Raw genomic sequence first — 13682 nt, 5'->3', positions numbered from 1 at the left:
TCACTTGCTCCAAAAACCGTGACAAGCTTGATTCTGTGTCTGTGCACTTCTGTGATAAGTTTGTTGTCATGTTCTGATTTCTACTTTTTCCTTTTCTGTATTCTAGTTCCTTAATTCTTAGATTCTTGAACCCTTGAGTGATAATTTTACAACTGTAGCTCGCGAAGTTTCAAGATGAAAATTACAGTAACCACTTTAAATGATGACATTTTTGTCTTAGATGTTAGTGAAGATCTGGAACTAGAAAATTTCAAAGCTTTTTGTGAGGTTGAGTCAGGATTCCCTGCTCATGAAGTGGTTATCAATCACAATGGAAGACCCTTGGGAGATAACCGAAAATCTATGAAAGCCCACGGAGTCACGGATGGAGACGTCGTTATTCTCCAGCACATCTCATCAAGTTCTCAGATGGCATTCAATTCTCCAGACCAGAGTGAGCCTCATCACCCAATACCATGCACCCCTTAGCTTGACACCTATGATTTTTAAATGGAAATGCTTCCTTCAGAAGCATCTTCCCGTTAATCAACAGAAGTATATAATTGGAACCTCAACTCTGAAATGTGAAGATACTAATGATATCCAACCTATACCTCAAGGTTTTTAGTAGGCCATTGTTCAGGATTTCGATCGTTGAAGGACTTATCTTTTACGAATTATAAAGGTAGTTCCAATGTTAATGTTAAAGAGAGAATTTGGAGCTTCATATGTTGCCTTTTGCACGGAAGGTTCCCCGAAGAAGCTCACCACAATATAATGCTGAAATCTAGTGTTAGTTAAGCTCGACTAGTCGTGTAGCGTCCCAAACCTAACCTAGTAAGAAAAACCTGGCAACAATAGTCAGGCAAATCAGGGAATCCAAGACTGTGGTAACATCTACATCATGTACCTACATAATGCGAAGTTTAATCATAAAAAATTCAAGGTAAATCAGTTGGATGGTTTCTGAGATCCAGAGTGAAAGAGTCTTAGCGGTGTTGCATTTCAACCATACCGATGACAGGGCACAAACATGGGCTCTTCTAAAATTGCATCAAAATATATTCATTAAATTGTAACATTAGACCAATGTAAATACACAATTGACTGTGTGATCGCCTAGTCAATCTGTAAAATCAAACTGAATTGCGAGAACTCATTTTTCATACAAAAAACAAACTGACTTCATGAATCATTCTCTTTCAACGGAGTATGTTTTCCCCAGGTATTTTGCTGATGTTTCTAGCCTCCAGATTTGTGTTACAATGGGCAACATAGCTACGTTGTGATGCGCAGATGACGCGGGAGCAGGAAAGTAGAGGGGGATCATTCGGGCACCGGCTATGGTACTCAACTGGAGGTTACTAGATATATACCTGGAGATGTTGGAATTATCAAAGTGCAAATAAATGGATGAAAGTTGAATCTAATAAACAGTATCTCTCGCTAGTGAATTTTGACGTTTTTCTCCTTTTCTTCTCTTTGATATCGGTGGAAATGTGACTCGCATCACATTCGGGTACTCTGAATTTCTCATCTGGACATTATGAAAACTACCTGTGGTACCCATTGCTGTTCCATTTCAGTACAAAGATTGTAAATCTTTCTTGGCTGCGCAATAAAGTGTCAAGTAAACAGCGAGGTCATTGTGGCTGGGACCCATTATTGAATTTCCATCCACAAGTTATAATCCTAATATTACTATCTCAATTCAGGTATGAAAGTCTATACCTAGTTCCGGAATTTATGGAGCAAATCAATTCCGATTATGCCAAAACATTATGGCAACACATATGCCAAAGTTTGTTGGAAAAACTCCCTTAGCCTATAATAAGTGAGCTTTTTTCTGTTTTCAGGCTTATTATCAAACCAGCTTGATTTTAGTGGCATCCAAATACCAGGTGCTTCAAGCTCTCGACCTACAGCAGGAGACATAATGTCACGTGCGCCAATGGACGACCCAGCACATGTGCGCGATTTGTTTCTGGCAAACCCGGATCAGTTAGCCCTTCTGAAGCAGAACAATCCTCGTCTTGCTGATGCTCTTGCTACTGGAAATTTAGGTATATTTTTATGGAATGAAAAACTTATTAGCAGAACTGCCAATAGGTATAAATTATGGCCTCCAGAGTAAAAATAGGGGGGGGGGGGGCATGCAGATTCTAAGAAGGATACTTTTAGAGGCTATTTTGGAGGGATTTTGAGATCCATCCTTACAAAATTTTCTTCTTTAAGCATATTGAGAATGAAATTTTCAGTCTCTTACCATGATCATGATTTTCAAATTTTCGAAAATGTCTTTATTACATTGCTAAAGCACCAAGTCATTCTATTATTGGGTAATTTATTTATTTATTCATTAATTAATTACACTTTAGTATATGACGAGCACTGCTTTAGCCAGCAGAAAATGCACGCCCTGTTTTTTGATTTTGCAGCAACTTAATATACCTACAAAATAGTGAAACTGCAAAGTTCATACACAATATTTTAACTGCAAAATTGGTTGTTAGTGATCCTCAAAAAATTCTAAGTGAAGCATCAGATTAGAGATTAGAGCCTACTGCATTGCATCAGAATAGAGATTACTGAAAAAATATTTATCCAAAACTTTTGCCTTTAACAGACTTGCACAATCAAGTACTTCCCCATGACTTTTGATAAACCTGTTTTCTGCATGAAAAAAGTTAGGTCTTGTGGTCAAATTGGCCTCGAGTGTCACAGTGTTTTAGAACCATAAATAAGCCTTACTACTGAAGGGCCCCCAAATTTGGAAAAAAAGGGGGGTGAAAAGTAAGAAGAAATATGAGAGGAGGAAGAGTGCAAAAAAAGTACATGGCACATTATCCAGTTGAGGGCTCTAATCCTTTGAACTTTAAGAAGAAAACAATAGTGAAAGTTATTATTAGGTTCTTACAATGTAGGATTTTGCTGTCTTACTTTTAAAGCTTTAAGGAAACTCCTGGAAAATACACTAAAAAATGAAAGGGATATAAGATTCTGAGAAGGGCTTCTTAGGGCTGCAAAATGTTCTCGACCACACAAACATGATCGCAACGTTACTTGCTTGAGAATTGGAGAAGACTGTAAAATTTTTGGAAGACTTTGTTTTCTACCTATATCTATCAATAATAGAAAGAAGACTGGAACAAATTGAATTCTGTGTTGGATGCCTTTCAAGCCCACTACATGTGTAGAAAGAAACTACTAAGCGCGTTGCTTCATTTAGAATCACAACTACAGCAAAATATGAAATTTTGGGGAAAGAAAATTACAAATTGGGGAAGACTAAGAACTTTCTGCACCCCTAAGGCCTCTAAAGAATCAGCATTAAAGTAATCTTTCACTTTAGTAGGTGAAATAATTTAAATTGAGCCGGAGAAAGTCGACAACAGTTTTTTCACAATGTGTCTTTCATTAGCGATTTTCTACATGGTCATGTGTTCCTTAACTACTACAAACTGTCTTTTTGTAATATAACTTTTTGCTCTTTCAATAGATGAGTTTGCAAAAGTTCTTAGAGAACAGTTGGAAGAAAAAGAGCGCCGACAGCAGCAAAGAAATCGTATGATGAACGCTCATCCATTTGATACAGAGGCACAAAGATTAATTGCTGATGAAATTAAACAGAAAAATATCGAGGCAAATATGGAGGCAGCCATGGAGTATAATCCAGAGACATTCGGTGTCGTTGTTATGCTTTACATTAACTGTAAAGTTAACGGGTTTCCGGTCAAAGCGTTTATTGATTCTGGTAAGCTTTTCAGCCTTTTTGGAATTTAGCTTATTACTCCTGTACCAAAGAAAATCTCACACAATAGTTAAATGTTGCCACATTTCCTCTTACATAGACTCAGTTCAGAGGAAAATCATTAATATTATTCCTTGAGGTTTTCATTTATTCTGGATTTTGCAAATTAAATTCTCTGAAATGCTCAAGTAATATTTTAAGTTTTTCAACATTTAGGAAAACAAATGTTAATGTTTGGCAATGTCTGAATGTTTTAATGGCGTTATTCCTCGAGGGCTCGAGGGCATCGTATGGTAAGGTTTTTGTATGTAATCTAATTTTCAGGTCAAGTGTGCAATAATTGTCCCTCTTTTCGAAAAAATGGAGGAAAGAAAGGAGGTCATTAAGCTTAAAAACTGCCCGATGACCCAAGCTTTGCCTCTTACTTGCCGCAATCCTAGGATTGCAAGATGGGACATTTTTTGCATTCCTGTATAAAAATTTGTACGCACACGCCCCTCTTTCGATGAGCTCTCTCACTGTCATCTTTGTTATTCCTCAGTTTTTACTTAATCATTGTTTTTGAATATTTATTAGGAGCCCAAACAACAATTATGTCTGCTGCTTGTGCGGAACGGGTCAATATCATGCGTTTGGTTGACACTCGGTGGGCTGGTATTGCCAGAGGTGTAGGTGTCCAAAGAATCATCGGTAGAATACACATGGTTCAAGTAGCAATCGAAAATGACTTTTTAACAACATCATTCTCTGTCCTTGAGGAGCAAGCAATGGACATGCTGCTTGGTTTAGACATGCTCAAAAGACATCAGGTAAGTGAACATTTTTTGAATAGGACTCTTCAAAAATAGAACTGAGCTTTTCAAAATGAATGGTGAAGCAAAGTTCTAATAACCTTATTTACAGTCACATTGAAATAATTTAATGGTTAAAGGACCAAGCAATTCGGCAACTGCTAAATTTTGAGATATTTTGAAATGATGTTCCTTACAGTCTCACGAGTAAAATGAGCTTTTAAATTCGAACTTTCTATCTGCCGATTTTGAGAAAATTGGTCTGAATATGTGTTTTTTTGGCAGTTGCACTTTTTATCAAGTGGGGAAATGTAGGTGATTGAGTAGGAGCTCCTTTTTCCTTGTCTTCGTTGGCCCTGAAGATGAGACGGCGCGTCAACTCACAATCAGTTTAAAATCAAAGGCTCCGCATCTTTGACCCAGCAATGATGCCACTTCTATGTATCGTAAAATTTGTCAAAGTGCCAACTATTGCACTTTTCAGACCCATTTTTCTCAAAATTGGCAAATAGCAAGTTCAATTAAAGCTCAGTGTGCTCAGGAGGTCGTAAGGAGCATTATATAAATAAATATCGAAATTTAGCTGCCATTGAATTTCTTGGTATTGTGTGCAGTGTCCTTTATTTGAGGATCCTGAATTTTTTTCCTTCTTTTTTTCTGCAACTTTTGAACAATTAAACTGAGTTTACCCTAACAACGGGTAGCTCTGAGCCTGTGGGCGCATATGCCTAAAAAAAGTTCCCTCTCAGCCAGCGGGGCGTACCCCTTCAGAAGGGCCTCATGCCGCCAATAGGGCATATCCCCACTCTTGAAGGGCTGGCCCTCTGATTAGATCCCCCAAAGTCTATATGCCTCATAAAGCCTCTGAAGATAGTCTCTAGAAGAGCTCACTGAAAATAGCCCCCCCCCCCCCCAAAAGGTCCCTCTGAAACTTTATATACTTTGAATGTATGTTCTTTATTTTTGTATTGAGTATGATGCAAGTGTGGTTTTTGAATTTTAGAACACTGCTAAGGAAAGTGATTATCATCCAAACCAGACAATTAAGCATTTTTCTGTTTTGTTCTTTGTGGTTTTCTTCGCTGATGACTTGCTTCAAGTTACCATTCATAGCTGTAATTTTAATCCATCAAAGCATTAGACTTTAGGAATTCATAGATTACTGAATGTGTCAGTATTAATTATAATTTATCTTGTTGATTACAGTGCTGCATAGACTTAGAAAAAAATGTTCTGAGAATTGGCACTACAGGAACTGAAACTCCATTTTTAGCGGAAACAGAACTACCGCCTTGTGCTCGATTATCAACAAACATTGATGATCCAGATGTTGTACGCAAAGTTGAAGAAAGAGACCTAGAAAAAGCAATCGAAGATAGTAAAAAGGATAGAGGTTGGTTCCTTTGAACTGATTTGCATGTTCTTAAATTCCTGCACCTCTCACCCCATTCCTTTTTTCTTTACAAAAAACCTGATCCCTCCAAGTAATTTTTCTAATTTTATTCTTTTTTCATGATCAGTTTTCTTGTCAGTTGCCTTTCAACCTCTACTTTATTCTCTTCCTTGCCTGTTTAACTCTCATATCTTTTGTCCGCTGTAGAAAGGTACTATCTGATTCTTTTATTTTTTTTTCTTTCTTTCTTTAGCCTCTCAACAGAGACAAAAGTTTCATCTTGATCCATCAAATGAAAAAGCTCGATAGAATCATTAATACAAAACTGCTCATTTTGGAGTTTCGCTGTTTCCAAGTTTAGCCATTGATCTTTTTCTTCCCTTACCAAATTTCATGGGAAGAATTATGATACACAAATAGTGGATTTTATTGATCATAAGTTCTTGATAAAAACTTATTAATTGGATGAAAATTTTTTTGCCTGATACAATAATCCTTCTTGGTGCTAAATTTTCAAGATTGAAACAAGATGAATAATTTTTTCTAAAAACCACCCAGTCCATCCTAATTTTTAACTCATAATTGCAAACTTCATCTTAGCCTCCCAGCCAGACCAATATTGGTAGAGTTCTGCATTTGACATTTTATGAGGTGTACAAAACATTTTTCCCCCAATAAGAACATTTAGTCATGTGAGGATTTTTCTAAATCTTCATTGCAATAAGCATTGAAACCTTGTGAATGTCCTAGCCCACCTGTCAGTTGAGTGCCTTAAAATAAAATGAGTCTCTGTCACCTATCATTGCTCTTTTCATTCCTCTTTCTCCTCTTATTTTGTCATTGACCCATTATTTATCACCCGTTTAATTATTCTTTTTCTATTTTTATGTTGTTATCTTTGTGTAGTTGGAAAAAGTTTGAAAGGATGCAGTTGCGTTTGAAAAAATCATACCTCGAAGAAAAACTTAAGGACAAAATTCTCCAATATAATTTCTATTGTAAGGAAAATCCTTGCTCAGAAAGTAAATATGTGTGTGCTTGATTTTTAGGTGGGCAGTAGCTCTTGCTCCTGGTACAATTCTCGTTTTATATTTTTAATTTTATGATTTCATTTTTTATTTATATTTTTGAAGGTTTCTTTCCATATCCTTTTTTAGTTCATCTTGAATGACGAGCCCAGAGCATGAAATTGAAATCATCTTTTGTTTGCTTTTCCATGAATCAAATTTTGTCCAAGATTTCATCCATCACTGAAAATTTCATTCATCGAAATCTTGGAATTCATAGTAAAGTAATTGTCTCCAAATCATGAAAACGAGACTGGACTAGCCAAAATATTGTCAAAATCAATTTTATTCTTATAAACTACAAGAAATCTAAATTGATAAAACAACAGATTAACCGTAATTTTACATATTCAACAGTAAACGCGCCAAAGAATTGTTTTGTAAATCGTTGAGCAGATTTTCGTCAGTTTCATGAGTTCATTTAAACTGCAAGTTTCTCTCAGTATCCTCCTTTTTTCCCATGAAATTACGTAGTTATTTCAGTGTTTTCGCAGCACCTTCTTGTGAAAATTTGCACGAAGTAATTAAATATTTTCTTGAAGGAGATTTTGCATGCAGCAAGGATTTTCAATTTGATCATGTAAAATTTTGAGAGAAACATGATGACTCTCACTTCTAGTTTTCTCAACTCCTAGGCTCAAAAGTGCTCACAAAATTGAAGCTGTAATGGAGAAGATTGTCTGTACCTGCATAAGAATTTACTTAAAGTTTCAATTCAGCTTTTTGCAGAAATAGTGCTGAATACATTGGTAGAGTTGTGATGGGTGGGCTAAATGACTATTTGTAATAGTCCAAAGGAAAAGGGACTTTAGTCTACAAACACTCCTAATTGTGTCATTAGTCTCGAAGCAAAGAGGAAATTTTTGCAAACATTCGGTACAAAAAACAACCAAAACCAAGCATCCCCTTTCTTAAAATTTCTCCCTATAATATTGTAAGAAAAAAGGCACAGTGCCTCAATGCTCACTTCAGTTGGATGTTCAGTTATTTTAATGAAATTTAATTTTTAGCCTTTGAAATTCCATGTGAGCTCCAATAACTTCCAGTCATAACCGCTTAAGCCTTGATTTACAAATATGAAGGAGGCAAAAATGCTTGTTCTTGACATTTTACTCAAAATAATGTAACTGCAATTTGTTTGATAGTGCGTTTTGTTTGAAAAAGTATGCATGAACATTGTTTGTACACAATTTGAAACACTTTTTCTTGTTTTTTAATTAATTGTAGCAAATGCACCAAACTGGAATGCAGCCTCAAGTAGTAATAGCTCAAGAAATAGCAGTTCTGCGAGTTCTGCACAATCAGTGTTACCTAGTGATAAATTTACTGAAAACGACATCAAGGAACTAGTCAGTTTAGGGTTCACCAGAGAACAGGTAATTTTGATCTTTTTCTTCATTTCTATTTTTTGCAGAATATTTTAAGAAAGGAATAGTTTCACTGCAAAGTGACGTATCCTAGATGAGTCTCATCCAAACTAATTAGGACTGAAAATGTCTCATTGAAATACCTGAGTTTTTAGTCGTGATTGGAATTCTTGAATTTAAACTGTTAAAACCCTTTAAGTTTGGTCGTAAGCATGTTCAAAGTATGATGAAGATTGGAGATCATGGATGTGTACAACTCTACAGATTAATCGATGATGGAAGGTAGAAAAAAATTTGGCTGCAAATAACTTGATACCAATCAAATGCGTATCTAAAACATAATAAGATACGTCAAAAATACCAAGTTTCTACAAATATTTAATATACGTAATCATACCTATTTTACATGTATCTGTGTATGTAATTTTCTTGTATCCTGATTGGTATTTTATACTGTATGTATCACATAATGCCTCTCCCTTGTGTAACGCCAGCTCAAACTCCCTCCGTCTGGAATAAATTTGTGTGTAGACCCATGTATGTATCCATAAAATTGACCTCTCTTGAGTAATGAGGTTGATCTCTCTGTATTTGCTAGAGCAGAACAGAGTCCTCTGAGGCCTCAACAGACCTCGGAAAAAAGATCCGCCATCAATACTACATTGGTTGCCGGATGAACCACTATGGTGTTACTGGATTCAGGCTCCGTAAGTTCTAACTTTAAAAAAAAAAGAGGAAAATATTTACAATGTGAAGGGAAAGAGGGGGGGATTTTTAAAACTCTGCCTGCTGCAACTCAATTTGCGCTCCTTAACTTAGCTTTACTTTTAAGGTGTCAACAAGTGCTTTTAAGCTTTACAGAGGTAGCTTTTATTACAATTTTACAATGAGATATGGCAACATTTTCTGCACATATTATTATATTCTCTGAATTTACTGATTTTGACGGAAGGAGTTCACTACAAGAAGGTGAGGTAATATACTCCTCAAATAGGAAAAAAAACTACCATGAAATACTTGGGTGTCTTGATTTTGGTGACCCGCTGAGAGGCTGCTCAGTTGACACCTCTCGATCTGCAGTTTCTTCAGAGCAAAGTTCAAAGCAAAAGAAATCTTGTTATAAGACTGTAACCACCCTACTGCTGAATAACTTTTCTTGCAAACAAAAGCAGAGAATTATAAAATGTGAAGCGAGAGGCAGGCTCAACCTGCTGCTCCTCTATCGACCTATTACTTTCTGAGCTGTACGTGTTTGTAGGATTAGCTGTTTCAGTTTGGGTCTAGCAGGAAGGCCAACCAACTAAAATTTAAGGGAAAAATTGAGAACTCAATTTTTGTTTTAAATTATCAAAGATGTATCATGGATTGGGAAAAAATCTTTCGGGGCCAATATCCAAAACAACGGTAGATTTGGACAAAATATCACTAGGGGCTATTGCACCTGTTATGACCAACTGTCCCAAAGATGAAGCGATGATTAAATGCCAATTAACAACAAATGCAATAGTAGGGCTGCAACTCTACCCATTTCTATATTCAGATTGGCTACTAAGTACTCAAATTATTTTCCATAATCTCATCATTTGTTTTTTTTTAAATTTTCAGGTGATATCTGAACTTCGGAACTTTAATGGTAATAAAACTCAAGCAACTGCAGCATTATTTGCAAAATCTCTAAAATTCTGACATATACGCAGGCTTTTAGTCCCTCAAAAATTTGCACAATCTACTTAAAATCAGTGTTGTGCATACCTTACAGATTAAAATGTAAGGAGTAAACTGGCAAGAACAAAAATAACATGAGTAATATATACTAGACATTTTTTCTGGAATACATGCTCTGATTTCTCTTCAGTAGGTCATTAATTTGTCAATTAACTTTTTCACTTTAATATTTACATCAAACATCTGGTAACCGCGTTCTTACTAATTTTTAATTCTCCATTTTTGTTTTCATTAATTTTTGTCCGCGCTTTGTTAACTTTACCAACTTAAAATGGATAGTTCAAGCAGACATTGCCTCAATAATTCAATTTTGTTTTAATTTTGAATCTGTATCACTTTTTTCTCCTTTTTTTCTTCAAAAAATTGAATCTAATTAAGGAAGTCTGTGTTTTCTAAGATAATTTCTGTAGCTTGACTACAGATTCATAGCCTCATTATGTAGGGAAAATTGAAATTCTCATGAGACATCTTGTCAGAATCTCATGTTAGCAAAACGGATTATTTGTTTCCATTTCAAAATTGAACTCACAGTTTTGAATGGAGCATGAATGTTACACTCTTAACATCCCTTCAGGGTTAGAAGGTCTCTTAAAGTTCTTTTTTACATTGGAAATTAGACTTTGATTTAATTGTCGAGATGAAAGATTTCATTTGTTCTTATCACATGTTGTAAAAATCTGTGACAAAGATAGATAGAGTGTTCCAATTTTTATTTCCAGTTTCTCATTTAAGTTGAAGATGAATTTTTTTACTTTTAACAAAAATGGTTTTGCTGAAAGGATCATATTTGTGAATGTTATTTTCCTCCATTTCAGGAAATTACTCTGAAGGCCCTGCCAAATTAACCACTGTTAATTTTATTTTTTATGTTAAGTATTTTTTATACTTTTCAGAAATGCATTTCACATGAAAAGATCCGTTTTTTCAAATACACTTAAGATTTAAATTCGCTGGAAGGACTCTTGAATTTTTCTAAACTCAGGTGACAGTAATTTCTGGATTCTTTAAAACATTAGGTAGCTATTCTGTCCAGTGAGTCAAATTTTACATAGAGCATATCAAAAAATATGTTTGGCATGTATGCCAAGCACAAGATTTTAATTATGTTTTTGTGTAAAAATTAAAGGTACTTTTTTGTTTTTCTTATTTTTCTCTTGCTGTAGTTTCATATGCCTTTCTATCGCAACAAAATAAATATTGTTACGACATACCTAACCAAGTTAGAGTTCAGGTAGTGTTCATTTGGTATAATTTCCCAGCAGGTTGTTGTTTTGTGAAAACAATTGTTTTCACAAGTCATAACTAAGATTGTAAGATTTTAATTTTGTAAATTCTGACTAGAAATGTTTTTGAAGATTTCATCGAACCAAATTCAATAAAGAAATTGCCATCACGGCTATCATTATTCATTGTTGCTGGCATGAATTATGAGGGGCACGTTCACCTCTCCTCTCAGAAAACTTTATCATTGTATTGCCTTGTTACATCTACAACACCAGTGGCTTTTATCAAGTATAAACTCTAGCTTGTCTTGCACAGGCTTTCTATCAATGTCTGGTATGGAATAAAGAGCCCTTCATCAGCGCATTTGCGAAGGTTGTTTTCTGAATGTCAGTTTCTCAGTCTTATTTCTTTGCAACTATTTATGAAAATGAATGCAATAATAAAAAATGATGTGTCTGTCTTACTTTCAGCCCCCCAACGAGCTGAAGAAGTTGAAAATTGGCTCATTATTATGTTAAGAAAATCCATTTTACCGAGTGAATCTCCGTGTGTGTCCAGAAGTGAGGATCTCTGCATCAGTGTTTTTTGAGTGGCTCTCCACATTCTGTAGCAACCATTCAGAATTTTTTGGATAATTTTATGCAGGGGCACTTTTTCTCATGCTTTCTCGTTTTAAATTCAGCTCCTTTTTGATTTTCAACTTCTTCAGGAAATGAAATCTGATAATAAAGGTAGTAAGTTTGTCACCCACGATGAGATGAAGAAAGCCTTTTTTCCTGGTTTTGAAGACTTCAGAAAGCAAAAGTGCGTGGACAAATGAAGAGACTAATTTGAAATGTGAGACAGGCTCTTGACAATTTTTTATTTTGAAGACAATTGATTTTTTTTTTTGGTTCCGATATTCTGCGGGAAGTAAAGGTCGAAATTACAATCTTGGATCCGTTCTGAGAGGAGGTTGGTCCATCAAAACGGACTTTCTCAGCTAACTGATTGGCCAATTTTCAACTTTTTCAGCCCATTGAAGAGCCGAGAATATGATTGATTTAACCTTTTTTACAGCATTTATTCATCCTTAACTAAGAGAAAGGAGACGAATTTATTGCTGGAATGGCTATTATTCATTGTAGTGGGGGAAAAATTTTCCTTTAAATAACCTTGTTGAAAATTGCAAAATTCTATGTTACTGTAATAATTTACCCAAACCTACCAAAGTTTCATTTTTGTTGTTGACAAAGATTATACTTGTTAAAACAACTGATTTCAAACAATTACCAATTTCTTAGATTTAATGAACAATCAGACCATTTGTGAAGTACAGCACACTTGTAAATAATTTTCGTCATTGAACTGCACTGCAGTGAATTGTGGATAGAAGGCAATTGTTTTTTTCTTTCTTTCTTTTTTCCCCAATAACAATTTATTTTTCCTAGACTTAACTGGTTCCAGTATCAGCTCTAAATAGCATAACTTTTTGGGAGTCAAAATAAGCGTTAAATAAATATGCTTCTTTTCTTCTCTTTTTTTTCATGGTTTAAAATTCATTTTATCCTGTAATTTTTTGATTATGTATTTACAGTGTTTTGTCCCTCCCCCTCCCTCTTTTCTTTTATATGGCATAAATTGCGCGTGTTTTTAATGAACAGCCATCAATTAATAAAAAAGGTGTGCAAATTTATCAGTTGGTCATTTTAATTTAATTCCAATTGAAGCCTTCGGTGAATGAAGAATGTAAATGAACTTGTTACTTTGAGAAACGCAAATTGAAAAAACTCCATCAAATCTTAAGGTTTAGAAAAAATTTAAAACAAATAATGGAAAGATAGGAATTGAGTTTTTTAGGTGAATTCTCTTCCAAGTATACTTTTTTTCAAAATAAAAAAATTTAAAATTCTTAAAAAAATGTTCCAAGTCAACTCCACTCTCTGGAGACTTAATTTATTATAAAATAAAAAATAAATTTTTAGTGCAGATCAAAATCAGGGCTCTTTCTTAAAACAATGTGTTATTAAAAATATAATTTATTGATCTAGAAAATTTTTCTTTCCAATGAAGATGGTGAAAAAAATTTAGGATTTTCAAAACCTTGATTCTCTTGTGATTTGAAAACACTAGATAAAACTGTTCAAGTTAATTCATTCCTCAGGGTGTCAACTAAAACTGCCCAAAAATCAGTACTTTTCCGGTATGTTCCCAAGAAATTAAGTACTTCCTTAACAGAAAAATTTAGTACTTTTACCGTACCTCTGTTTGATGCAATTTGAAATTCACGCTCATGTCGCGACAAAAATAATGTGGCCCCAAAATTCAATTGGTGACGGAAAATTAACTGGCTGCGCAATCGCAATCATGCAGGTTAATACTACTCTGAGAATCAATGAGCAAGGG

General features: G+C 34.9%; 1 protein-coding gene across 1 annotated transcript; it reads left to right on the top strand.

The window, feature by feature from the left end:
• The first annotated feature begins 9 nt into the window (after positions 1 to 9).
• On the top strand, positions 10 to 12972 carry rngo (DNA damage inducible 1 homolog rngo). Its single transcript, XM_019049242.2, has 7 exons — positions 10 to 433; positions 1836 to 2042; positions 3479 to 3733; positions 4307 to 4539; positions 5728 to 5914; positions 8209 to 8357; positions 9954 to 12972. Exons 1-7 carry the CDS (start codon positions 175 to 177, stop codon positions 10032 to 10034), a joined length of 1371 nt encoding a protein of 456 aa, XP_018904787.1. The 5' UTR covers positions 10 to 174; the 3' UTR covers positions 10035 to 12972.
• Positions 12973 to 13682: the final 710 nt, after the last annotated feature.

The sequence above is a fragment of the Bemisia tabaci genome, chromosome 1 (assembly GCF_918797505.1).
Source record: "Bemisia tabaci chromosome 1, PGI_BMITA_v3".
Classification (NCBI taxonomy): Eukaryota; Metazoa; Arthropoda; class Insecta; order Hemiptera; family Aleyrodidae; genus Bemisia; species Bemisia tabaci.
Note: the sequence above shows the minus strand (reverse complement) of the source record. Positions and strands in the feature narration are given on the sequence as shown.

Excerpts from the sequence above, each read along its gene's own strand:
- rngo (XM_019049242.2), top strand. The coding sequence starts at position 175 with ATGAAAATTACAGTAACCACTTTAAATGATGACATTTTTGTCTTAGAT. Across the intron at positions 3,734-4,306 it reads CAAAGCGTTTATTGATTCTG|GAGCCCAAACAACAATTATG; the intron begins GTAAGCTTTTCA and ends AATATTTATTAG. Across the intron at positions 8,358-9,953 it reads TAGGGTTCACCAGAGAACAG|GTGATATCTGAACTTCGGAA; the intron begins GTAATTTTGATC and ends TTAAATTTTCAG.